Source organism: Manis javanica, chromosome 6 (genome assembly GCF_040802235.1).
Source record: "Manis javanica isolate MJ-LG chromosome 6, MJ_LKY, whole genome shotgun sequence".
In the NCBI taxonomy this organism is placed as follows: Eukaryota; Metazoa; Chordata; class Mammalia; order Pholidota; family Manidae; genus Manis; species Manis javanica.
In genome coordinates, this window is record NC_133161.1 from 105,531,862 (window position 1) to 105,559,642 (window position 27,781).

The 27,781-nt window shown below is 40.4% G+C and overlaps 1 protein-coding gene across 5 annotated transcripts; it reads left to right on the plus strand.

Moving 5' to 3' along the window:
• Positions 1-394: 394 nt before the first annotated feature.
• On the plus strand, positions 395-27,668 carry VSTM2A (V-set and transmembrane domain containing 2A). Of its 5 annotated transcripts, none has more exons than XM_073239154.1 (5): positions 395-1,284; positions 3,101-3,267; positions 4,570-4,620; positions 7,440-7,776; positions 24,965-25,096. In XM_073239154.1, exons 1-5 carry the CDS (start codon positions 1,206-1,208, stop codon positions 25,036-25,038), a joined length of 708 nt encoding a protein of 235 aa, XP_073095255.1. In that variant the 5' UTR covers positions 395-1,205; the 3' UTR covers positions 25,039-25,096. The 5 variants fall into 5 exon arrangements, with proteins under 5 accessions (XP_073095255.1, XP_073095254.1, XP_073095257.1 ...); XM_073239153.1 differs by lacking the exon at positions 24,965-25,096 and adding an exon at positions 25,103-27,668 and having other exon boundaries at positions 396-1,284; XM_073239156.1 differs by lacking the exon at positions 24,965-25,096 and adding an exon at positions 23,632-23,696 and having other exon boundaries at positions 397-1,284.
• Positions 27,669-27,781: the final 113 nt, after the last annotated feature.

The window sequence follows — 27,781 nt, forward strand, 5'->3', positions numbered from 1 at the left end:
TATTTTCCAAATTCTAAAACTTATTGTGCTTTATATTCCTAAAACTGTATTCCTTATTCTTATAATTCTAGGGAACATTAAATGATTACTGTGATATGCAAGAGAAAAGCAAATAAACAAAACAAATCATGCAAGGAAATCTTATTAGTATTTAAAACCCCTCCCCCACTCCAAAATACGTGTGAGAAGGAAGAAGCAGGGAAGGCAGAGGAGTATATAAATTTTAAAAATAAAGTAAACGTAGTATGGTGGGCTTTTCTTTCTGGAACATTCTTTCAATACGTGACTTTCTGCACTTTCTGTCTTTTCCACTTGCCAGCAGAGCGGCTGCCTGCCTCCGCTGCTTCCCTTCCACTGGAGGCAGTTCAGCAATAAATCCGGGTGCAATAATAGCATGTGATCACTCTGGTTAGAGCACTTAGTAACTGGGTAAGCGACGTTCCCCTCGAATGGCTGTTTTCATCGCCCCAGAGCAGTCTCACCCCACCCCGAGCCTCCCCTCCTGTTCCACGAACCCCGACTTCCTCCTCCGGCGCCCGGCGCCCAGCCCCGGGCAGTCCCACACGCGATCCTACGGCGACATCGCCCTCCGAGGCCGCGAGCGACCCGACCCGCCGAGGCGAGGAAGATGCAGCCGACGCGGGGAAGCAGCAAATCGGAAGAGATAAAGGCCCTGCTCCCCGGGGAGCGCGCCGCCGAGCCCGCGCCCGTGCCCGAACCCGCACCCGCGCCGTAGCGGGCGGCCCGCGTAGTCCCGGCGGCGAGAGCCGCCGGCGCGCACGGGGTTAACGGCATCATCGCAGCCATTAGAGGGAAAAGTTGCGGCGCGGCGAGCCGGCGGAGTCCTGGCGCCCGCCCCCTGCGCACTCCCCACTCGCGAGCCGGCTCGGCGCGCAGGCAGGGCAGTGATCGCGCAGCCGGAGCGGCGGGTTGACGTGGCCGAGCGCCGGGAGAGGACGCGCCGCCGGCAGCCGAGGCACTCCCCGCGCCGCCCGCCCGAGCCCGGACGCGCAGCCCGGCCCCGCCGCCGATTTCCGTGCGCGAGCTGCACCCCTCCGCGCGGCCAGTCCTCGCCCGGCGCGGCGGGATGGCGGCAGTGCTGCGTCCCGGGCTCTGAGACCCAGCCTCGGATACATTTGCCTTCCGTTCTTTTAGGGCTTTTGGCTGTTGGTCACACTGATGTGACCCGCCCTCCCCTTTTTGGAATGATGGGGATCTTTTTGGCCTATGTTGGATTTGTTTTCTTTTCCGTTTTATATGTACAGCAAGGGCTTTCTTCTCAAGGTAAGTCTGCGTTCACTGGCAAATGCACATTTGCTTGCGGTGTGCTTGCGTGCGTGCGTGCGTGTGTGTGAGTGTGTGTGTGTGTGTGTGTGTGTGTTGTCTACGTTCAAGGAAAGGCCAGGCAGATGTAGTAAGATTCCTAGCAAGTAAGTGCAATCGTGTCCTGTTTGACATTTTTCTTTTAAGTTTATTACATAGTAGGTAAGCTGGATTTGAGAGCAAATCTGGTTGGTGCCTGACGACGAGGTGGGTTCCTGGGTGAGCACCAACACAGGGGCGTGTATGTGTGTGTGTGTGTGTGCGTGTGTGTGTGCGCGCGCGCGCGCGCCTTCCATCTGTGTGCAAGCACAGAGTAGCCACTCATGCATACATAATCATTGCAAACAAACAGACCTGGGTCTTGGGGCACTCCACTGCAGTCCTCAGTCCTTAGTGGGCAAGATGGGTCTGAGTTTCCCTTTTCTGGGTCCGTGTGACTTCGTCTGCATGTGTGTTTCTCAGAGGACAGAATCTTCTGAGGACCCACACAAAGGCAGGTTGCATTACAAGCAGCAGCAGCCTGCTGGATCCAGTTGTTCAGGACCTCGCAGGCTGCAGTGATCGTTTCAACAGATCCGGCAGTAGGATCTCATCTCTGCTGCCAGAAGACCGCATCACTTCTGGAAGCAGAAATGCCATAGTCCTCCTTCCAGCTTGAACGGAGGAGTCCTTTTCAGATCGCACTGTGTTCTAACATCTCCCATTTCCTCTAAGTAGAGATATAGTTACACTTCAATAAAGATCATTTTGGGATTACATAAAATTTTGAACAGAGACACTACTGATGTATCTGTTTAAGCAGTGGGGGGGGAGGGGGGCCGGGTAGCGCGTCCACCCTGAGACAGTCCTGCGGCCGCCATCCTCCGCTCCGTAGGTGCGCGTCGGAGTCAGTCACAAATCTAGGACTACTTTTAGGGACCCATCAGCTCTTTGCAAAGTGTCCCTTAGACAGAATGATAACATTCATCCAAAGCATTCCATGTTACAAGAAATGCGTTTGAGAGAAAGGGAGCATTTTATTTTTGAGTTTCTCCTTGACTCCGTGAGTCTTGCAAACTAGCAGTATCAAGACTGACAATGAAAAGCCTGAAAAAAACCTTACCGGAGAGAGGTAAAGCGAGATGTGTGGCTCTTAAAGACCCTGATGCCTGGTAATTTACAGTACAATGGCTTGATGGGCACATGTATGAAGATAAATCTGAAGAAAAGGAAAGATTCGCAGCTTAGAAAGTGTGAAACTTGTTTCACTGCTGTAGCCTCAGAATCACAATTGCTAACAATTGTTTTAATATACCCGGAATGTGCATTTTGACAGGTAATCATGATGCATTCTCTATTTCATGGAACATCCATTTAGTCAAAGATTGTTTAGAAACTTGGAGACAAGAGGCTCTTGTCATGTACCAGTTTGACAGATTTGTCTGAAATGTACCCCCACTGAATCCCTCTCTATGTTTGGGGGAGTACTACAGTCTGACAGAAGGTATCGGGATCTAACTGGGCAGCTTGGCTAACAGAGGGGACGGGCTGGCAAGCTGGTTAACCTTTTCATTATCTGGACCTGATCAAAAACAATGTGCTTTAGGCAGGAGACCAAAAGAAGGCAGGCAGGAGGCAAAAGAAAGGAAGGTGGGTGGGGGCCAGGCAAAGTCGGGGATGTCATACAGGGTTTTTGTTCTTGTTTAAGTCCAAAAAAAAAAAAATGTAGGCAGCTCTCAAGAGAAGACACTGAAAGAGTGGTGTGGATATTCCAACAGGACTCGTTTCTGTTTTGCAGCAAAATTTACCGCGTTCCCGCGGAACGTGACGGCGACCGAAGGGCAGAATGTGGAGATGTCCTGCGCTTTCCAGAGCGGCTCCGCCTCAGTGTACCTGGAGATCCAGTGGTGGTTCCTGCGGGGGCCCGAGGACCTGGAGCCCGGGGCCGAGGTGGCCGGTGCTCAGGTAGCCGCGTCGCGCCGCCCGCAGCGCTTTTCCCACTCGCTCCCTTATCTTCCGAGTGTCCAGTCAGGGGCCCTGGAACCGCCTGGCGGTCCCGGCGTGAGTGATGCCCGCTGTTGCAGGAATGCCAGTGAGTGAGCGGAAAGTGGTGGTGACACTAAGGGGAAATCATGTCCAGTCGGTCCCAGTTAAAACTGGGAGGGATGTCGTCCTCCTTTTAGTACCGGTTAGGGTCAAGCTGTCGGCGAGGGCGCTGCGGTATCGGTACATCCCAGGACACTCGCTCCCTGGCCCCTGTCCGGGACCGCGAGCGGGGAGAATTCTGTGGATTCCCCATCACCCCCGCCGGGCATCCTGTCACTCCTGAGGTTGGCAGGAAAGACGCTGGAGTGAGGGAGAAGGAAAGACAGAGGGGGCGGGAGGGGGGACACAAGGGGAGGGAGAGACGGGGGGGCACGAGAGACAGAGAGGGAGACAGGGAGAGGGACCGAGTGAAGGGAGAGGGCATGTTGGGAAGGGGGGAGAGGGAGGGGGAGAGGGAGGGGATGGGAAGGAGCGGGGAGAGGGGAGACGGGCCGGGAGAGGGACGGAAAGGGGGCGTGGGAGAGGGGAGGGAAGGGGGCGGGGAGGGAGAGAGGGAGGAAAGACAGGGGTGGAGGAGGGGAGGGGGAGGGGGGAGGGAGGAAAGGGGGAGGGGGGAGGAAAGACGGTGGAGGAGGGGAGGGGGAGAGGGAGGAAAAGGGGGAGGAGGAAAGACGGGGAGGGGGAGAGGGAGGAAAAGGGGGAGGGGAGGGGGAGGAAAGACGGGGTGGAGGACGGGAGGGGAAGAGGGAGAGGAGAGACTACGGGTGGGGGAGAGGAGGGAGAGAGGGAGAAAGAGCCCGAAGGGAGTGAGGGGAGCGGGAGCGGACGACAGGGAGCAGGAGCAGGGCGGGGAAAGAGCCGGGGGAGGGGCGGAAGGCAAAGGAAGCCCTGGGAGAAACGGGAGAGCAAAGGAGGGTCAGAGCGGAAACTGGACCCAGAGTTCAGCCAAAGAGGCGGAAGACGCGTCGAAGCGAGAGAGGACAAACCGGTGGAAGAGACCGGGAGGGGGACGCGGAGCCTCATCCCGGCACACTGCGCGCCCCCGCGCCCCCGCCCTTCCCGCGCTTCCCCTTCCCCGCGACCGGACGCCCCGAGCGCGCCCTGGGCAGCGTGCCCGCCGGGAGTCGCCCCGCCGGCGAGGCGCCGACCCCCGCGGGCGCGGCTCGGCGCGGAACGGGGTCTGCGGTCCCGGGCCTGAGCGTTCGCCTCTTCTTCCCGCAGGTGGAGCTCGTGCCCGACCGAGACCCGGACAACGACGGGACCAAGATCAGCGTGAGTATCCCGACAGCAGGCGACAGGGGGCGCCTCCCGGCAGCTGCCGCGCGGCCCGTGGGGCAAAGGAGCTGAGGAGCGTGGGGCCCCGAAAGCCCTCAGTGTGTCTGTCGTCCCCGAACGCGGCAGCTCCACGACGCAGGGCAAGGGCAGATTTCTTCACCGGGTACATAAAAATTGAACCACATATACAGTTGACACAATAAAATCATTTAAATATTTAAGCAATTACCACAGAATCATTTTGTTCCCCAAGGAGGTGTGTGACACTTGTTTTCTTTCTCTCTTTAACAATTACGTAACTGTAAAAGTAAGGATTACAACCATAATATCTATTCAAAAATCATAGAAATAATTATTCTGTAATAGGAAGTAAAACACTACCGCATGAAAATCTAGGCAAAAAGAAGTTAAAGCATCCAATAGGATATTGAAATTGTAATGAAAACTGTTTTCAAAGTCATTCTTAATGCATGCAATGCCAACGTTCAAAAATCATAAAATTAAACATAAAACCAAAAGCCAGTGTAAATATAAAAGCGTTATTAGAATTAGTACTTTTAGTAATTGTGTTTGAAATTTTTTTAAAAATGAAAGTCTTGCTCTTCTTTACCTCAAAGAAGCCTCATACAATCACTTTATATTAATAGAACTTAACTTGTTCATAAAAAATAAGTTTATATTACTAGAAATGAAATAGTTACATAATAAAGGATGAGGTCTGCCAGCTTAATATGTTATATTTATGCATATATATTAATATATAATAGGAACATATATGCTCTTATTTATTTTATTCATTTGTTTAAGGAATCTAAAAATCCAGTGACTTTTACTTAAAAAGTAAATGTATTCTGATGCTCTACAATAGCAAAAAAGTGGTGTAAGATTGGGGTTACAACATAAATAAAAGTTTAAAAGTATATTGTATTCATAAAATCAAATTCTGTGATCTAAGTGTATAATTTCAACATGGAAGAAGATATCAAACAAAAATAAGATATGAACCAAAAATTTCCATTTATTTTCATAAACTCACTGACTTTTTAGACTATTTCAATTCAATGACTCATATATAATAGAAACTATTGTTTTCATACAATGTTAGAAGCTTTACTGGTAAGATCAATTGTTGACAGTATTTTTCTTAAATGTTTCATTTTTTATATACATGTATAAATGACTAGACTGTTTATTGCCCATCCATCTTTCACCCTTCAGGTATGCCCATATCTTCCAAAGACCAGCAACAAAAATAACCTTTCCTGTCCAGGCCCAGGAAAGCATACACTTAAATACACAATCACACCCACAACTACTAACAGGATTATCTATGCCAATAGTTCATAAAATATGGTGAATTAGAAAAAGTCCTAGATGCAAATTGAGGTAGAAAGTAGTTTGTTCATATTTACCTACTGTGTGACTTTGGACATGTGCCCTAAACCAGCAGATGTTAACTTAGAACCCCCTGGAGAGCTTTTATAAAACGCTGATAGGAGCTTAGCCCCCTGGAGATGCAGACTAGTAATTTCTAACAACTCCCAGATTATTCTAATGTACAGTCAATGTTGAGAATCACAGACCCAAACCTCCTACACCCCAGTTTACTGTAAAACAGGATAATAATCAGTACTCTGGCTACCTCAAATGTTATTAGGAGGCTCAGCTGAGAATATATTTGAAACTATTAATTTCCATTATTTTTATAGTTACAGTTGTATGTATTATATAGTACATTTATATATAATTTTGCATGCACATAAATATGGTTGTGGTTCAAGTGTTGAAAACTATTTGTACATACAACTCTATATGTAAAAACTAAATGAACACTTCCCAAATTTTCTTAATTATTTTTGGCCATTTGAAAATGTAGTGGCCAGTAGCAGAAAAACTTTCTGCCCTCTTCACTTTTCTCTACCTTTCAAAATCATTCAAATCCTTAAATCCTAAATGTCTTACAAAATCCATCATTGTGTTACTCATGGATAATATATGCTATGTATTTAAATCTCACTGTTCTATAGTAAAAATGCTTATGGATATATATATATATATATATATATTTACACACACACTTATACAGAATACAGAATTTTATTATACATAATCATATGTATTACATAATTTTGCTATTAATCTGGCATAAAATTATTAGAAAAAGTAAGAGAGCCAATTTCACTTTTGACAGTCAAACTAGAGTTCAACTGATAGTATCTCCAGTCCCAGCAGCATAAAGACCTCCAGCAGTGTGTACTCTGATCTGTTGCAACTTCAAGTGATGTTAATACCCTGAGCTGAGAAGAATTTTCAATACCCAAGTCCATTTTGTCAGTACCATTATCAGTCATCCCAATGTAGGGATAAAGGCACATTCTCATTGAAACTCTGTTGTGACCGACAAAATATTTTTGTGGTCTCCCACGCCCATGGTGAAGAAAAGAGGCTGTATTAACTATAAACCTGGCCTCCTTAGGTACATGCTTCATTCAGACGAGCTAATCAGCAGAGGCCAATTCCGTGATTGGAAAATGGCAGAGCTGCTCCCAGAACATGAGAAATGGGGACCACATGGCTAACAGAAACTGGTCCTGCTGGTTTGAACTAATTACTCCATGATTTTGTGAAGCCAGTTGTTAGGAGAATGGTATAAATAAGACCTTCAGATTACTCTATTGAGAAAATAAATACCTCCCTGATTGTGGCTATAAGGGCATTAAAACCCTTTAATTTTCCAATATTAGCAAGGTCAGTAATAAGTATGGTAACAAAGTCATGTCATGTTGCACCTTATCTTTTTACCTGCAATTTTTCAGACAGTGAAAGTCCAAGGCAATGACATCTCTCACAAGCTTCAGATTTCCAAAGTGAGGAGAAAGGATGAAGGCTTATATGAGTGCAGGGTGACCGATGCCAACTACGGAGAGCTTCAGGAACACAAGGCCCAGGCCTACCTGAAAGTCAACCCCAACAGCCATGCCCGGAGGATGCAGGCCTTCGAAGCCTCCCCCATGTGGCTGCAGGATATGAAGCCTCGCAAGAATGCCTCCGTGGTGGCTCCCAGCGGCATCCACAGCTCAGCCAACCAGCAGATGCACTCCACCTCAAGCCCTCAAGCGGTAGCCAAAATCCCCAAACAAAGTCCTCAATCAGGTATGGAAACCGTTTTGAGCCTTTCATTTTCCCACTCACAAGCCCTCCACAGGAAGATCAGTCAAGTAGAGTAGACAGATTTGTATATGACAGGTTTTAAGTTTGGAGGCCTAGTGCAGCTGGAATGAGGGTGAGACACAGGGAGCCTGGCTGGCCCTTCGCACATCAGTTGCTGGCAGTCCTTCCTGTCCTGGGGACCTGAGAGCTGGACTTTTTTTTTTCCCTCTGTATTTGCAGATTACAAAAACAATAATGTTACTTGCATTATAAATGCATGTTCATTTTCCATATGGTTTATGTATCCATAATGGTCCAAACTAAGGGACTTTCACCTAAGGTAAATGAAGGAGACACCACATTTTCAGCAACCCATAGCTTTAAGCAGGACTTTTCTCCAAGGCCTTTGATTTCAGCTGCCTGGGATGAAAGCGATAATGATAATGGGGGAAGTGAGGAGGGTTCAAAGCAGTAAGTGGCGCAGAGACCAGTTTGAAAGCGTAGTCACACGTTTCCTAAGTCAGCTGTGCAAGTTAAAGCTTTTCTGAATAGCATTAATTTATACATCATTCAGCCAGTGGCAGCTCCCTGAAGTTTTAAACTTGATGAGGGATAAGGCTTCCTGGAATGAGCAGTACTCACATGACCCATGACTGTTCTGTATTTTGCCCAAACACTTGATGTACTATTAAAAGAGGAAGGGAGCATAAACATATTTAATATATCATTCTTTAAGCTTTCCCCTCTATAGTTTTATCATTGAAGAATTACTGATACTACTATAGGTAACAGAAAATTGCATTGCTAACATTCAGGTTCTCTTTAATTCATTAAATTTTAAAAAATATGTTCATTTCATCAGGATGATTTCATTCACCCACATATGTATATATATATGTATATAGAGAGATTCATTCACATATTCACATATAGATTTTATATATACATAAAGAGAGATAAATATGTACACATACATCTTTAAATCCTTGTTTATGAATAACACTTGTAAAATAAATGTGTGCCAACCTAGGTTTCCTCCTTATGCTTCATGTACAAGTGGGTATGATTTGCAGAGAGCTTGACTAAGGGTCCCTGAGAGTTTTCACTGCCTTTAAATATGAGTGAGCAACTATTCCAGCATGCCTCGGCCATGGCAATTTATGTCAGTCTAATGAATATATAGCTTAGCCTCTGTGAAGCACGGTTTGTGTGACTAAGTCTCACTTTCCTCTTTATCATCTCTCTTGTTTCCCAAAATAACAAAACCATAGCTCGAATATATAAACATATATATATATCTATTGAATAGATACATATATAACATATGAATGTTGCATATATAATGTGTGTGTATACATATATATGCACCTACAGGTTATAATTTTGTAGATACATATATAACATATAGAATGTTATATATATAACACAGATATATATGTGTGTGTGTGTATATATATATATATATGTACCTACTGGTTATAATTTTGTAGCCCTTACTTGATAAACATTTCATATCTTTGGAGGCATTGACCACTCCCTTTCATGTTATCAAAAGAAGAAACTAGACACTATATGGAAAATTTCCCAATAGCCGCAGCAGACACTTTCCAGCCTCATTACTGAGAACTCCAAATCATGGAAATGAGTGTATTAGCCTACATAGAATATTCCAAGCCAGTGATTGTAAATCGGCTCTGTGGAATAAAATTAAATTGATTACCTATTCCAATGAAGGAAATGGTAAACTCTAGGTATCTTCTAATCATTTTCAAATGAACATCACTGCTCGCTTTTCACCCAACCACCAGTCTCACTCATTGCTTTTTCTAAAGCAAGGTGAGAGGAGAGAAGGGTGCTGAGTCATTAGCCTGTACAGTGTCATGTAGTGCATGAGCCTTTATTCATTAAAAGCCATCTTCACTAAAAATTATCTGCTTTATAGCAAAGATTCATCTGAAATATATCACAATTTTTAGTTTCTATTTTTTCTACCAGTGAATACTGGAAATATTTTATATACATTTAGCAACATTTTCTGACTTCTATTTCAGAAGCTGGGATGGCCCAGCCACCCATCTATTTGTGTGTAAGTTTCTGTGCTTGCACAATTACTATGTAAATACATTGTCTGGGATGGATATTTACATATATTATATTCACTGTAAACCCACATCCTGATTCATATTTTTGCTTTATAATTTTTCAGGTTATATTCAAATAAAGCTGATTTCAATACCCATGCTTCATTTATTCATTCATTTAATCACCCTTCATCCTGTCGAGCTTACATGCCAGGCAGAGTGACACAGAATGGAAGATACATTTCCTCTCTTCAAAGAGTTTATGTGTTAGTTGTGGGAAAGTAAAATATGGGTAAACTCCATTGCTCATGCATCTTTCCTTTCTTATTTTATTGAGGAAAAGCATGAGGAAGACACAAAAATTAAACTCTTGCTTTTACAGGCCAAGAACTACCCAGCCTCCTATCCATGTTCTCTTGGTACCAGGAGGCATGTTTCGTCCCTGGTATATATGACTCTTATCAGCCTGTGTTACAATAGCCTGGTCTACTTCGCTTTCATCATAGTCTTTGACTTAGTTTACTAAGTTAGGACAAAATAGCACGTAATTCATACTACTTTTCTGTCAAAGAATTTGTGTCTCTATGAAGGAAAAGTATTAACCTGAAAACTCTGTATATGTATACAAAAATATAATATTCAAATTGTTATACATTCCCCTTAACCAGTTTTTCTAAAGCAGAAATTAACATGAATAAAAGAAGATGGAAAAAGATAGTCTAATACCACCTGCATATCACAAGATAAAAAGATTTCATCATGATTTAATATAGGTAGTCCTTTATTTTTTCAGATGTTTCGCCAAAAGTCGATGAGCATGTGACTGTCCCCTCCTGCTTGAAACTGTTTTTCTTTATTACATCTCTCTTTAATTATTTTAGTTCTACTTCCATTTGATAATCCACAATTGAAACTGTAATAATGAAGATAAATGATAAGGCGAACAGAGAAACAAAACTTGGCTTTTGTAATCCCTTCATTGTTTCTCATCTCCAGTCCTCTGAACTGCCTTCAGTTTTGTGTACCCATAACCACCATGGAAGAATGTCCCACAGCTGTTATGAGGAGGAAGAATTCGTGATTCTAGCATAGATGGCTTCTTTCTGTCTTCACTGGGCATGCAGAGTGCTCCCTCCCCTCCACCTCATCCCCAATACCTCAGTGTCTCCTCCTGTCTCATCAATGCTACATCCACTCCTTTCAGAGCCCAGACACCCAAACCATTAGCCCCCCTCCTGTCTTCATTCCTTTCAACTGGCGCCCTTGTCCCCCAGCCCCTGCCAACAGAGAAGCAAAACTCTTGAGGACAGCCCCCTGCCCCTCCGCGGGGGCCAGCGCCTCCACTAGAGGGCACTGTAGCTCATCTCTACCCACATCTTCCTCATCTCTCCTTCCTCTGCTACTGAGACAGCCTCCTGGAAACGCTCTCTGGTCTCACTGGCCCCCTAACCCGCCCCTCCCGTACCTCTCCAGTCTGTTTCTGCACGTTTCCAGGCAGCATGTGTCCTCTGGGCCCCTAATTACTGACTGTCGGTATACTCTGTTGGCTTCTGCTAAATGGGATCCTTTTCCCATTCTTAACCCCCTGTTCTTCTTTACCATTTCTATGGTTCTGACTGCTAACTTTTCCCTAGAAAACTCCAGTCACATTTCTAATTCTGATTTATTTCTCGAGAGTCAGATAAGGAGGGTTCACTGTTGTTCCCCAACACATGTTCACATATATGTCTGATGAGCACGTGGCAGAGTAGAGACAGTGCACCTCTCTTGACATCCCATCGATGAGGTGTGTTGCCTCTTTTCTACCCCCTGGGCTAGCCTGTAACCACTTTGTCTATTAAGTATAAAGAAGTAGTTCTGTGCAAGTAATGTGAGGCCAATTCCGGACCTGGCCTTCAAGGGGCCTGGCTGCCTGTGCCGTGGCCCCTGAGAGGCAAGCCCCCGCAAGGGAAGTGCATCCTCCCTGAGACCACCTCATGGGGGAAGCCCACCAGCCAGCCTTTGGCCGGAGCCCCTGCTGTCGCAGTGCAGCACGAGAGATCCTAAACAGGCAGTGCCAGCGGATCCCAGACCACATGCGCCCTTGGGGGAGAGTAATACATCCTTGTTTTAAGGCACTAGGTTTTAGGCTGGTTTGCTTCAGAGCCGCAGATACCAGGTCAGGCCCCTAAACTCAAATATTCAAAACGGAATTCATTATCTTGGCTCTCTCACCAAAAAGTATTCTTACTGCAGTGTTCCCAGATTCCTTTAATACCACCATCACAATCATGGGGCTTGTGGGATCCACAAAAATGTTCTTCTCTTCTTCCATCGTCGCCACAATGATACAATCATTTAGTCCTACTAATTGTGTTTTCAGAACATCCCTGAACTACTGTCTCCTTTCTGTTCCATCAACACTGGCTTAGTTCTCAGCGCAGGCCCTGTGCACTCTCCTAATCTATTCCAACAGCTCCGAACAGGTCACCTGTTTCTAGTACAAAGAATGGATCACAACGAGCAGGTGCTAGAGAATTACTGGTTCCAGAGCATCATCACTAATTTTCATGGTCTCATTTCCAGCCCCATTTCTCCTGAGTTCATAATACTCACCCATAATCTTCCTGATCGGTACTTCCTGAATGTTTTCATGTACTTTTTTACCTCTAACACTTTGCAGATGCTGTTTTGTTTGTTTGCTGAGTTCCTACTCAAATGTGCATATTTTAACCTTTCTCCTATTGTCTTAGTCAGAATTGGTTATTTCCTCACTCAGGTCTCCATAGCAATTTCTGCACATTACTTTGAAGCTCCCACTGTGCCTCGAATTGTAGTAAGTCTTCTCTGGGGCTTTCCTCCTTGTAGTGCTGGGAATCCCATAGTCCAGGAAACCTCTCAGTGTCAGACAAAACTGGATCGATAGTTGGTCCCCCTAACAAAAATGGCTACAAATATTACAATTTGTATTTGCATCCAAGTCCTAGAACATGTGAAGCTCATGTTTAGGGGGGGAAAGGAAGAAAGAGGGACAGAGCTATCTTGTTTTTATCCAATTTTTCTTAAAATTATATTTGCATAAATAGAAACATTGCCACTAATCTAAAACGAATCATGACTCCTAAACAGTGTTTCTCAAAGTGTATAATGCAGATGACCAGACTCACCAGGGAGCTTGTTAAAAATTCATATTCCACCCAGCAACTCTTAAATCAAAATCTCCAAGTCCAGAACCAGAAATAAACATTTGTATGTGCAGGTGAATTAGGAGAATCGTCAGCTCTAAAATGTTCTTATGAGTGAGGAGACAATTTTTCCCCTTTACTATGAGAGAGGTATGTGTGTGTGTGATAGTACAAAATAGTTGAAAACTATTTTTCTCTAGAAGAATGTACCAGTCTTTTGCTATTATTTTTTTCCGTGTTGGGATGGACATTTGTGAAACTGTTCTCTTCATTCTGTGATCAACAGCTGGTGCTTGTAAGAAAGCCAGCCATGGTTAAAGTGTAGTTCTGTCCCTATATGTTGAGGCTGTAGTCACTCAGCAGGAATCTGATTCTCTGAACTCCGAACTATGATTGTTGTGTTCTCACCGTGGTGTGAACCTGAGAGGCAGCTGCTGGTACAGCTGCTAGAAGCCGAGAGCTCCCCAAGGCCCCCTGCTGCCCATAACATGGCAGCTTTCCAAGAGCAGCCGGATTTAGGAGGAGCCATCCCCAGACAGAATTCAGAGCAGGTGGGGAGAGAGATAAGGGGCAGAGGGTTTTGCAGCAGATTTTTCTCCTGATTTAAAATGTGAGGGAGTGGTGCGCTGCCTCTAGGTAGACAGCCAGTCATATCATTCAGACCTGAATGTTGATTTTGGTTTAAATGGTCCACCTTGGCTGCCTACACAGGTTACATTAATTCAATCATTTTAATTCTATCAGTTAAGTAGTTGCCATGTAAATCAGATGTCTCTGAATAAGATGAGAAAAAGATTTGAGGCAACACTTTGGATAATACAGGTCAAGGAATCTGCTAGAGTTATGTTTGAACTGAAGTTATGTAGATGGAGTCTATACTGGCTGAATTCTCTCACAAACCACATTTAATGTAATTCATTGGAAACTGTCTGGATCCATAAAACCAAAGGTCTGTCTGCTGGAAGGGTTTTTCAATGCGTGGCTGGCCACTTTCAGGTTCACTTGTGATTACCAGGCGCTCTGTAATTTTGGAGACATGAAGCAAAATTTGCCAATGTGCTAAGCTCCTATCTCTAATGACTTCATGATCCTTGAGATTTCAGGGAGCTGCCAGAAAAGCCACTTTCTGGATAGATGACCAAAGGGTTGAGAAGTTGCTGGAAAGACTTCACTCTGTTAGTCAAAGTAACACATGTCCTGAAAGAAAAGAAAGGCAACGGCTCCTTGTCCCAAGGCACTTGCTGCCACCAGTAGCCTGGCACATTCATTCATTTTAGCTGCAAAGGGACAGAAATGAGCAGGAAGGTGCTCCCTAGAGCTTCTGCCTCTGGTCCCAGACATCCACCAGTAGGGGCAGCAGGCATAGAGGTTAGGGAAGAAGACTGTTCACATCTCTGTCCATCACTCAGCTGTGAGCATCTTTGTTTCCTCAGTTGTTAAATGGGAACTATAGTACAATCCTCACAAAATTTTGGTGATTAAATGAAGTTATATACATAGAGAGCATGGCACTGATCAAGCCCTCAATAAATAGTGACTAGTTGCTATATTAACATGACTATTATTGCATTTGCTTACATATCAGCAGCAGCAGCAACATTGAAATGATGAGAGTGAAGGGTCCACACTGGCTCTACTGTGGTGACTGTTTTCCTCGTTGGGTATATGTAGGTGATTAGTTAAAGAAGGAAGACTGGGTCTTCATTCCTGGCTTATGTTTTATTCTTTGTAAATCCAGAGCTTGCTTCTTCTGTCACAGTGCCATTAATTGATGATAAATTTCCCCCTATATAACCATACCATATTAGCCACCAGCTGTCTCGCCCAAGTTTGTAACTAGATCATTATTAGAAAACATAATAAAATTCCAAAGGAACTTTAAGAATTTGAACCATGTGACCTGAATAAACAACACACACTTGGAAGCTATAAATTTGCTGTCTTAATTAAATGCAAGCTTTCAAGCAAGACCTTTGGGATTTTTAAAATCATAATATGACTATAGATACATGTGAAAACATACGTCAGAATATTGTTAAAACTTTCAAAAGAGAAAAATAAGATGGACTTAAAACCCTGTAATAAGAATGCTGTAGTTTGTCGTGGTAGACAGGCACAGATTTGATTCCTAGATTCACTCAACTACCAGCTTGTTTGTTGAGTGAGCTGCACACAAAACTTGCTGGAACTCAAGACTCCTTATTTATAAAACTGAGGTAGTAACACATGCCCTTAGGGCATTTCAGCATTAAGTGATATAATGTATTTTAAATGTCTAGTAAAATTGGCACATGAGTGAGAACAGCAGTTATTAGCTTTCTCTTTATCTACCAGGTATTAAATTATATTATTAAACAAACATGAATTAAGAGGATAATAAAGAAACATAAATATGAATAGAGATAAAAAAAATAAAAAGCCTGGAAATTCTAAAATTATGTAAAATAATATTGAATCTGATGATTTTCAAAATGATAAAGATTGGTTTAATTCATAAGTGATAAAAGGAAATATCAGAATTCATGATATATACAAATGAACTTCTAGTAAAGAGCTAAGCAGAAAAGAAAAATCAAATATAGGAAGATTACATAAAATCAGAGGCCTGAAGCCTTGAAAATTTAAAGTTACAAAATATACAAATAAGAATAACATTTTACTATAAATAATTTAAAGTACTTTAAGTTAAATGTCACTAAAAAGTGATACATCAGACAAGGAAATATTTGTGTCTAATACTTAGCAAAAGAAAGAAAGTACGTCAGTTCTACAGATACTATAGCTATTTAATTCACACCAAATGATTTAGAGATATCCAAAGTGATCATGTAATATGGATAAGGACAAGATAAAGATATAAATGGAAATCAATACTGTATATGACAGCATTACCCAAATGGAAAATATTTGAGGCATAGTATACAATCCTCATTAATAACAATAACAACAACAAAAAGGTATAAAATATCCAGACTTTTAAAAAAATAAAAAATAAGTAGTATAAATATGAAGAGCACTAGAATACTTTGTTAAGAGAGTTTAGGTCTGAATGAGTAAACACGCTATGTGTTTGGGTGGCCAATCGTGGTATCATAAAAATGTCAGCTTTTTCAAAAGCATTTACAGACTTCCTAGTCAAAACCCTAGTTACTTTTGAAAATTTGACTCATAATCTCAGCAAAGACTTTTAACATCAGCACCTGTGTTCAAGATGACAGTGACTCAGGCATTCTGCTGCATTATGATTTGCACACGGATTGGTGCGCCCATTCTGGAGAAAACCTTGGCAGGAGGATCAGTCACAGGGCATTAGATCACGAGGCCCCTGAAATCCCAAGGAGATGGGTGGTGAGGCAGACCCAGGCCCCTGAAGAGAAATGCTTGTCACAAAAATACCTGGAAATACTCAGATAACCACGAGTAGAGAAGTTATGTAACGAATGTGTTAAAATCATACAATGAATATTAAGCAGCTTCTAGAATCACATTTTCTAAGAATGGTTATTAAGATTAGAAAAGAGTCAATACATAAGAAAATGTGAAAAAAATGTAGGCTACAAAACTTTAAAATGAGAAATATAGAACACAGTACTTTAAATAAATCTGAAAATGTGCATTGAAAAATAACAATATATAGGAAAATGTACATCAAAGGTCAAGATGTTATGATTTTTAAATTATTTGCTTATCTTATATTGATAACATTTGTACAATAATAGTTTATTATTTCTGTTATAAGGAAAAAAGAAACACTATTTAAAATTTCCCAAATTTTAAAATAGGTCAATGGCAGCTTATGAGAGAGAAAATGAACTAATAAACAAAATGTATTCAACAAATAAAGAAAGATAAACTAATACGTGGTTGTGGAGCTCATGACAAATTAAAATTATGTACATGTGCATATATGTAAATGTACAAATACATACATGCATATGTGTGTTCACATGTGTTTTAAAAATATTATTATGAAAATGGTGTACTCAGAAGTTGCTGGTAGCATTGAAATTAGGTACATTACATCTTGTTTCCTGGGAGATGGATGGAGAATCTGACCACCAAATTATTGTTTTTCTAAACATATAGGTATAGTTGTAATACATCTGTTTTTATTAAACAAATAAAACACATGTAAAGTCCATAAGTAAAATATCCTTCAATCCGTTTTCCTCTCAGTAGTATGACTCACTGGCCTACAATTCAGAGGGAGCTCAAAGGGATGAGCAATGGTGCAGTCATTAGGAGTCGAAGAAAAGCAACACACTGGAAGAATAATGAAAGATAATTATATTTTATTTAATGCGATTGCTTCAAAGAGTCTGAAAGAGCATTTTTGCATGAACAGGTTAAAATCTTAGTGCTTGCATTAAAGTGAATTATAGCACTGGGAGTTAGGATTCCTCATTCCATGAAGCTGTTGACTATGAAGCTATGAAAAAATAAAAAATAAGAAATTAAGCTAAGCAATCTTACCTCCCCAGACACAGCATTTTAATGAAGATTAAGTAATACAGATACTCCAAATTTCAAAATATAAGGGTCTCAAGCACTGCAATGAGGGGTCTGTTGTGGGCCTGATTCCTTTTTTTGTTTCATTGAGTTGTCTGACGCTATAGTTCCATCCTGGTGGCATCTCCTTCAACCACTTAGAAAATATTTTGAATTTTTCTGATTAAACAAATATGTAGGCAGTGAAGGCAATCTCTTATTTATCTTAAAATTGTAAATAGTTATTTGAAAAGTGCTACACTGGGGAGTGAGCAGTAGAATGGACAACCAGTAAAGAAAAAGAAATTTATTAAAACCATTTCAAACAAACATCAGGGTTTCAAAGATGGGGACTGTGCCATGGTACTTTTAATGTGATTGCAGAACCAAGCACGGTGCTTAGCATGTAATCAGAGGTAAACAAGTGTTTAGGGATGGAACACCATGCTTGTTTTATGTATCGTGCAAAACACTTAGGAGGACACTGCTGTTAGGAAGATCATGAAGTCTGTGTGTCATTCGGTCACTCTGAGCAAACAACCCAGACCACTTCTGTGTGACTGGAGAAAGAGGACTGAAAAATAGCTTTGGGGCCAACCTTCATGACATACATTTGACAGCAATAATATTCATTTATTTTAAATTATATTTAATGACAAATTATGTCTATGAAGTTTGATGAATGGTCCCTGGCAACTGTGTACTTTTATCACTGTATTTGTATGCCTTGATAAATAGGATATGGAAAAAAAATCTTGCTTCAACTATCTCTGTTAATTACTTCATTCCTTCCAGAAGAAGATCATTTCTGTTATGAATATAATTTATAAAGCATTCTAATTTAGATAATTTTGAAATAGCTAGATTAAGGAAAAGGGGGAAACTACTGGCTCAAGCCTGCAAAATATATGTAGTCTTAAAACATTACCTTATGTTAAAGGAAGTGTGTTTTCGAAAGCTATATAATTGATGTTTTTCTATCTCCTATTGGCATTAGATCCTCAAATAATTTTTTCCTCAAAAGCAAAATGAACAATTAAACTGAATTTTTTAATTTTTACAAATTACTGTATTTATACATTATGGTGATATCTTTACTTTTCAATTTATATAAGAATATACATGAAATTTGAGATTACATGTTTCTTTCCTTCTCTTTCTTTTACTTCTATTTCTTGACTCTGAGTCCCTCAGTTGCCATTTCTCTAAAAATATGAGATGCTTTTCCTTGGATGAGGGATTTTTCAGAGATGTGCAGAAAGAGTGTGGCAGGAAGAGATATCCTTTATCTTACCAATCCGTGAGTGTTCAAATAAGAAAACATACCTCCTTTACAGTCTGCGCGCAGTAGTCGGGAACACCAGGGGGCGGGCACTTTGGTCAGAGTCCTCACGCGGGACCCCCGTGCTCAGAGCCCGTGCCTGCAGCTAAGCCGGTCCGTGTTGATTGTCCGTTGTTCTCGTTTCCTCATGCCGGTTCCCCAAACTGAATGTGCTGATTTAAGCCCTTAGGCAATGTTCAACACTGTCGTTAGTGCAACAAAACCACATGTGTGTGCAGCCCTAGGACTTGTGACCATTCCAGCAAGGTGGGGGGTTGATAACCACCCCGCATTGTGAAGAGTGAGCTTGCTGATCTGTAATGAAAACACGCACGCAGGAGGCACATTTAAGCTTTGCAAGTAAATCGTTTCAAGTTCTTTAGCAGCATTTATATACTGGGAAATATAATGCCAATAATAAATCAGTCTCATTTCTGCATTACGTATTAAATATATGTGGTATTAAAACTTTGTTCTTCAGAAAACATTTTAGTTGTTTTTCCACTAAGTTATAGTGGCCCTTATTAAATATATCTGGTATTAAAACTTTGTTCTTCAAAAAATATTTTAGTTGTTTTTCCACTTATTGATAGTGTCCTTCCTGCTATTTTTATCAAAGCCATACATATTCCCCTGTATTTCTAAAAGGCAGAATTGAACAAGTATAGTTTTCAGGAAACTGCCAGAGGAAATTAAGACACAAATTCGTGTGTAGAGTCAAACAGAGCAGGTTTTGAGTCTCAGCGGCACTACCTAGTTGCTGAGTCCAACAGCTGCAGTTCCCTGATCAGCAAAATGGTTATAATGACTTCATGGGCTCATGGTCAGAGATAAAGAAATTGCAAGTATTCAGGAAATACTAACTGCTGCTGTTAAAGGCATCATCCTGTGTAGACTAAGACTGTTATTACCAGGGTGAGTGAATTACAATGAAAATGTGTGTTTTAAGATGCACCATGGTCTTAGCAGGTGGTGGGGCAACCTCCCTCCTATGTGCTTGTTCTGGAGCCACTGTGGAAGGTAGAAACCCTGGAAGCCTTCAAGGACAGATTGTGAGCAAGGCGGTCTGGAACGTTCTGTGGTGAATGCGATATCACCTGTGCATTGTCGCTTAGTCCTTGTGTCCAAAGGAAACATTTTTCTTCAGCTATAGTGAGGCCTCGTAACTAGAACAGAGGTGTCCATTTGCTGACGAAAGGAAAGAAAGGGAGGAAATTTACACAGCTGCTGCCGACATGCCAGAGAAAAGTAAAATAGGCAATGTATGCAAGTAAAATAGACAATGAAGCACAGTTCTTTTTTAAAAATGGATTTCTGAAGAATTTGGCACTGGACCACACAAATGCTAATAAAAAGATACTATTTTCAAAAGACTTATAGGTTAAAATCATCCTACTACTTGACCTTTCCCCTTCAACAGTGGTTAGTGTGAGCAACCCTGAATAAAAATAGCATTAAATGCTAGCTCATCTTCGTCACACAGCCATTTTCATTTCTTAGGGCTGAACTCTGTAATAAAAGACAAGTGTGTCTTTTATTAAGGGCCTGTCTGTTTCTGGAGTTACAGTGGACACTCCTCCTTATGTTTGGCCTCCTCACAAACAAAAAAATTATTCAGCTGTTGCTTTTATGCTTGGAGAATTTCCATTCTTAGGTTTGTTCATAGGATAAGCATCACTAATATTCACTTTTACAAAATGAAGATTCTGGAGTCAGACCATGGAGTCACAGTGTTAAAGAAATGTTTTCTTCTTCTTTCCTTGCTCCTTTTAATTCTACTAGTTACTAGAATCAAGAAAATAATACAAATAAACCAAATTAAGAGAAAACCCTATCAAGAATTGTACCTAAGTCAGCAGATGCCCCAAATTGTCTAAATCGATAGCAAGTTGTACTCAACTAGGAAACTGATCCATCAAAAGATACTCACAGCCAAGAGAAAGGGGATGTTTGAAGAGCTGGTACAAGTTAGAGGGTAATTTGTCTAGCAAGCTGTCTCAATGCTCCACTGATTTCTTTTAACTAAATATTCATGCCCTCTTCTGATCTTTTGTGGTAGATAAGAACTCTGATGATCTTTCTGTCCCTGTCACTAACTAATGGGAACACTTTCAACAGTCAACTTAACCTTTCTTGATCCCAGGCCATCAAATTTGAAAGAAAGCTTGGAAAAGAGTTCTTAGAAGAGGACATGGAAGCATAATGGGAAAACCACCTCTCACTCAAACATTTAGATGAATTTGGAGAAACCTCTAAGGCCTAAAGTTCTGCAGTATGAAAAGTTCAAAATGTTACGATATATCATTTGGTCCCTGCATAGAGCAAAACAAACTTTACCTAATACTTAGGGAAACTAAAGCTGATGATGTTGTTATATCCAATATTTATCAGTTCAGAGCTGGGGAAAAGAAATTTTATATAAAATATTTTTCCTCTAAAGCATGTTATAGCCTACGCATTTTCTCTGGAAAAAAAAATAGTGTTCATTCAGATAATAACTTCATGTATTGATTTAACAGATACGGAGACAACAGGGCATATTGCTTGTCTCTGGTTGTTTCAGAAATAAGCACATCCATATTCTAAGTTTATCTGACTATATTGCTGTTCCTTAATTTCTATCCTTACCATCTGTGTAACCGTAGGTGAGTTATCCCATGTCTCTGAGTCACTCCTGCTCTGTATGTTTGCTGTACATTGTTGTCGAGAGAATCAACTGAGACAATATATGTAAAGTGCCTACTGCAGATGCCCCTGACACAGGGTGGATGCTCAGTTCATTTTAGTCATTTTGGAGACTGATGTGAGCGACAGAGGGATGCAGCATTGTTAGATATGCCCACAGCATCCAGCCTCATAGTCACAGATCCAGGGCAGAAATGCTGATACAGATGGGATGGTCTAAAAAGGAAGGGGCTGAAAAGGAGCTAAGTTCTTCCAGCTGGCAAACAGAGGAGAGGGGCAGAGCAGAATTTTCAGTCTGGAAAGTTTTGCTGAGTTCAATGAGGCAAATGGACGGGGACTAAGTTCTCAGTGGCCGTGACTGGCTTGTGATGCAGTGTAAAACCACATACCGTCTCTACCTGATTGCTGAGGATGCCCAGGTCTCAACACTGTGTTGTGATGTTTTTATCCTGTTTTGTTTTCTTTAAAGAAATAGATGGAATTTTCTATTATTCTCTGAAATAATAATTATGGTGAAAATTAAATATTTGAGGCTTTTTTCTGTATTTTTCTCCTTGGCCATATTCTTATTTGTCACAGACACTCTCTTAAGAAATGCTTTCTTGTCCATGTCTCAGGGAGGCAATGTGGCCCTGGCTATTCAATGAGGTATAGGAAGGGCTGAAACCTGGAAGCTAGGTTTCTGTACTCCTCAGACTTCTAAGAGGCTACCTTAGACTTCTTCAATCACAAAATGAAGAAAATACCTCCCCTGCCATAAAAGGCATGGAGCATTACACCTGAGAGAGTGGTATGAAAAAAAATTTTAAGCATAAAAACAAATGAAAGGCATCATGTCAGAAGCCAAAGGATGTCGTGAAATGGCAGTCTGAGTCAGAGAGAAGTCTCTTCATCCAGACACACCACATGTACATTTTCTTCACATAATTTAGATAATAACATCTTTTTTTCTTCACAGGGTATTTTGTGTTGGGGACAAAAGTTTAAAAACTCTCAAGGCATTATTTTAGACGCTGAGAGTAATAAAAAAAATTGGCTAAAGTCCCACCACTTGCCTTTAATCAGTGAGATAAGATATGAACATGAATTATAAGTCAGTGTAGGTCATGTTGAGGCTGTAGGAAAGAAAAGCAAAATAATGCTGCTGTTCAGAGGAGAGAGACACCAGCTGATGGGAACAGACACGGTGGACAGCAGGTAGTTCACAGGCAAGAGCTGTTTTAGGGTGATAATAGGTTATCCCTACATGGCCTGGGCACAGAGCCAAAAGACCAAACACAGCAGAACAGGTGGTCCAACACCACGTGATATGTAATATGAAAAATACATACATAAAACAATATAAACAGTTATGCTTATTTTAGGAAACACAGAAAAAATAAGATCATATTTTGGAGTCAGAAGTGAGTGACTGCAGAGGAAATTAGAACTCAGGATCCCTGATTGCACTTCTGGCACCCATTATTTCACAAAAGTAAAATGTTTCCATCTGTAAAAATAAGAATAGAGCATGATGAGTGGCCAAAGTTTCCTTTCTGAAAAAACAATTTTTTAAACTTTGTACTGACTAGACTATCACGTTTGATAAACATTAATGTTATGTCAGAATAGTGTATATCTAAATGAAAATGACTGCAATAACTACTTGTTAAAACTTCACAAGAAAAATTATAGCATCTTAGATCCTCAGATTTCACTGTCTAAATCTTTGGGATTACAAAGATAAAGGAGTACATATCTCTTCATTCAATGAATAAGTAAAACATAGAAGAGAAAAACAATCATTGATTTGATGACAAACCAGATTTGCTGTACAGGAAAAAAAATGCTATATAATTTGCCTGACAGACAGAAATTTCATTTGATTAAAAATATGCTAGGAAATGCATGTACCTAGAGTGGATGAATGATCATAATCTGAGAAAAAATGGCTGTTACAATGGTATATATCTGATGGCAGTGCAAAATTTTAGTTGCCTTATAATACTCTTTACATTATATAATTGCAGTATAAGATGTCTTTCCAATTATTCTGCTCATGTAAATTTTGTTTTGACTTACACATGTAGGGCATAATGTTAGGCCACAATGCAGTAGCTATTCTCTGCACATCTTACAGGCATGATGGGGCCAGGCATTTCCTAGGAGTGGCTGATGACTTGAGAAAGGGACAGCATAGTCTGAGTAAGTCCCCAGTGCCATGCTGAAAGGAAACCATTATTTCACAAAATGTCTGTTTTGAAAAGTGAATCACTTTACTTGGTTTTATTGCTTTCAGCATTTTTTGAAACTTTTACTCAAATTCTGTATCAGATATACTTTGTGTCCAGTGCCATTGTAATGACTTCTTTCCTTTTTCTTTTTTTCATTAAGTGTATCTCTCTTCAAAAGTTAACAAGAACATATTTAATGTGGGAAGGCTCTGATGTTAGTGGTGTCACACAGATGGCTTTTCTTTTCTTTGCATGACCTTGTACTTAGAGCTGCATGTGGACTGGACTGTCACTTTTGCACTTTGAACATTGTCGCCCAGCTTGAATGAAGGAGCAACTCTCCAGAGACCCACCATTAACCTCTGGGTCTTTAGCCATTGGGCTTCTGTGGGGAGATAATTGTGTTAAATATATGGCTCACTTACCAAACAGGCAAAACAATGCCAACACTAAAGTAAACTAACCAAAAAACAGTAATATGAGCCTCCTTATATTAGCCATTTTAGAACCCCCAAATACTTACTCTGCAGTGACTTTTTGAGAGCATGTGTTTTTGCCTCAATTTTTTTATCACTGCCAATGTGGACCTGAACATGATTTACTGAAATATTTGGAATATTGAATTTCCATACCCTTATCCATGCCAAACCTTTTAAACTTTTTCCCAGTTAAAAAAAGAGAGATGCTTTGAGCCACATCACATTTTTGTTTTCTTACTAATAAAGGAATGTAATACATCATTTGTAGCTAGAAGCTTACTGGATAAAATATTTGAAGAAAAAATGCAAAAATACAATTTAATTCTCCCCTTTACATAATCTCAGAACTGTTTCAAAAATTTCCAAAATTTTGATACACTAACTTTTCCTTAGATTTCAAAGACAAGAAATTGAGTGAGAATCTTCCTCTAAAAGAAAATGCCCAAATGCACTCAATCCCAGAACACAGTCTCCTGCCCTTGAGAAGCCCACTGTCCTCAACTTTAGTTTTATCTCCTGTGTTCTTGTGCTCATGCTTGTACGCAGGGGGTGTGTTCTTAGTTCCAGTATAGGAACAATCAAATGATCCTCAAAGGGGATCCTCAAAGGGGATGATCCTCAAAGAATTACTTGAGGGAAAAGTATTTGGATTTGTTCCTCTCAGTGTTCCCAACTGGGGATGGCATTGTTTGAAAACAGACTAAACAAACGAGACCAACTTCCTGGGACTGAAATACTTTGTATGTATTGTTATTTGCAGTGCATGCCAAGACATTCATGAGGCACCAGAGCCAAGCTGGCGAGCTAATTAAATATATATATGTATGTGTTTAAACAGCCTAATAAGGAGCATTGGAAATCTTCAAGATGAGCGAATATCTTATAACTTCTTCCGCAGGTGCGAGGATAGCTACAAGCCATGGACTTTCTGTCCTGCTTCTTGTTTGTGGCTTTGTGAAGGGTGCTTTGCTTTAATCTAAAGTGCTGACTTTTTTCCAATATCACTTTCTCTTCTTAAAGCAAAGAGCAAATCGCCTGTAAAATCTACGGAGCGGACAGCAAAGTTGACCCTAAACTCCAAGCACCACTCTGCACCCACTGTACTCTAATTACCTACACATGGAGCGCCTGCTTCTGGAAGCATTAACGAAGAAGCTATCACACGCTTTGTTCATAATATTTTCTTGGGCAAATCGCTAATCTTTTTATTTCAAGAGAATTAGTGTGAAGTCATAGGACATTTTCTAATAGCAAGACCTATTTTTTTCCTTTTCCTTTGGCTACTTAAAGCATCATCTCACTGACTACTCAGGGGTTGGCCTGAATGTCGTCGGTATAGTAAACATTTACTACACATTCCACTAATTTCCTGCCAAGAGACCCATTACCTGCTCCTAGCAAACAGAGATCAAAAGGCTACAGGACAGAAACTATCATCAAACAAATCCCCCGTTTGGGGGCGAGAACAAAATTTTCGACACCGCAAGTCAACAAGAACATTATTTAAAATGAGAAATAATGAAAGATTTTTTTTTTTATTTTCCTTTTCTTTTCTTGAATTTTTCTCCGTTTTCTTGATTAGTTCTTGTTCAATAGTGGCAAGTGCTGATTACGGCCAATCCCCGTCAATCCTGGGAGGTTTATATAACTACATTTCGAGTGTTCGATATTTCAATGTATTTCAATTCATTTTGCAATTCCTGTGTATGCAAACTTGATAAATTCTATAAATTGCTTATCATATGTGTGATATAACTTCAAAGTAGGTAGACTGTGATCCTCATGCAAGCTGATTTTTATCATTATAGATATGATACATACATATAACTGTATTTTGGGCCACCAACCAATTTTTTTTTGGATAAAGCATTTGTTTTTCACTTATAATTCTTATATTGTGTGAATTTTGTAATACATTGTTTCACTTCCACAGGTTTGACAGCTGCAGAGGGTTTATGTTGCCCTCTGCTTCCTTCTGGAAATGCATATCCAAAACTGTATTGGTCTCTGATCAATGAATTAATTTTGTGTGTATGCTGTATTGGAATTTGTTATGTTCCTTTCTACGTGATGTTTATTGATGTTTGAGGGTCTCTTGATTCTGAAGAATGTATACCCTCTGGTCTGACAGCTACCACAGTATTATTACCATCATGATTATCGTCAAAAAGCAATGTTGCTTTTAGAAAATTTGGCTTGGAGATGATTGTGGGGAAGGTGAAGTGCTCACCGTGATTTACTAAATTCATGAAAGAACACTTCTTGCTTGACTAAAAATGCTGCTTCCTTTGACCTTTATGAATTTTTGTAGCTTTGTCATCTGTTATTTGCTGCTAGTTGTTTTAATGTCTGCTAATTAAAAATTAAGATTTGATTGTTGGCTAAATACAATATGCAAAAGATGACTGCAAATCCCTGACTAAAGAAGACAATGTGTTCAGTTTTCACTAGTTAAGTGACACAATTTTAAATATTCCATACTTATTTTTGGCTTTATGATAATTAGACTTTTATTTAGAACCTATTTTCTACTCTGGCAATGAATGACAGGCAGAACTATTAATGTTTCTATATATGCTATGGAATAGATATGGGTTGAGATATGACCTAAGTTTTCCTTCCAGAGAGATTCTTCTGTTTTCTGTCATTAAAAAACCAGAAGATCATCTGTGTAGGACTGTCAGCAACCAGATTAAGGTTCTAAAATGAAGCTTGAAGGCAATGAATACCTCTGCTTTTCACAGGTAAATTTTCTGAAATTCAATTATAAGAAGCGTGCATATTTTCATATTATCTTCTGAGAAATAATGTTTCATGCTAAATCTTTTATTCACATTTTCCTTGTTCATTTGGTTTATTTTTCAGTCTAATGAGAAAAATAAAGGAATTGATTGTGCTATTTTATTAACCTAGAAATTTATTCTTTCAAAGTTTAATACTTAAAATGCATAAAGTAATGGTAAGATAAATATTATTTATTAAGTATATCTCGGCTTTCAAGATTACATGCATTCAAGCATTAATTACCCTACTGATTTAAATTTAGTGAGGCTGGGAAGTTCTTTCATATAGTTTACTTTTACCCAAAGTTCAGGTCATGAGATGGGTCAATTCTAAAGCAAGACAAATGTATATCTGTATCGATGATGTTTGCCATGCTCACTCATAATAAAAAACATCTGCTAGCTTGGAAAGAATCTTCATTAATTCATTCTGTTGGTTTCCAAAATAATGAAGACTTCTTTGTCAGTGCACCACCAAGAGTCTGACTGGCCTCTTTGAGAAAGAACATGGCACTCTATTTCTCCAAACTTGAAAAGTTAATATGGAACCTTAAATATTGGAACAGAAGCTGTAACCAATTAAGGAGGTTGTCTAGTGGTTTTCACCTTATATTGCATCCCTCTGAGACTCTTGTATGTATCCATGACTATAAAAACAAATAAAGATTGAAAAGTAAGTTATCTGATTTTCTCAACCTTGATTTCCAAGGTTATATAATGTTTTTCATAAGAGGGAGTCATAAAATTGCTTGAAGACTTACAAATGAAACAATGCAAATGATAATATTTGAGGA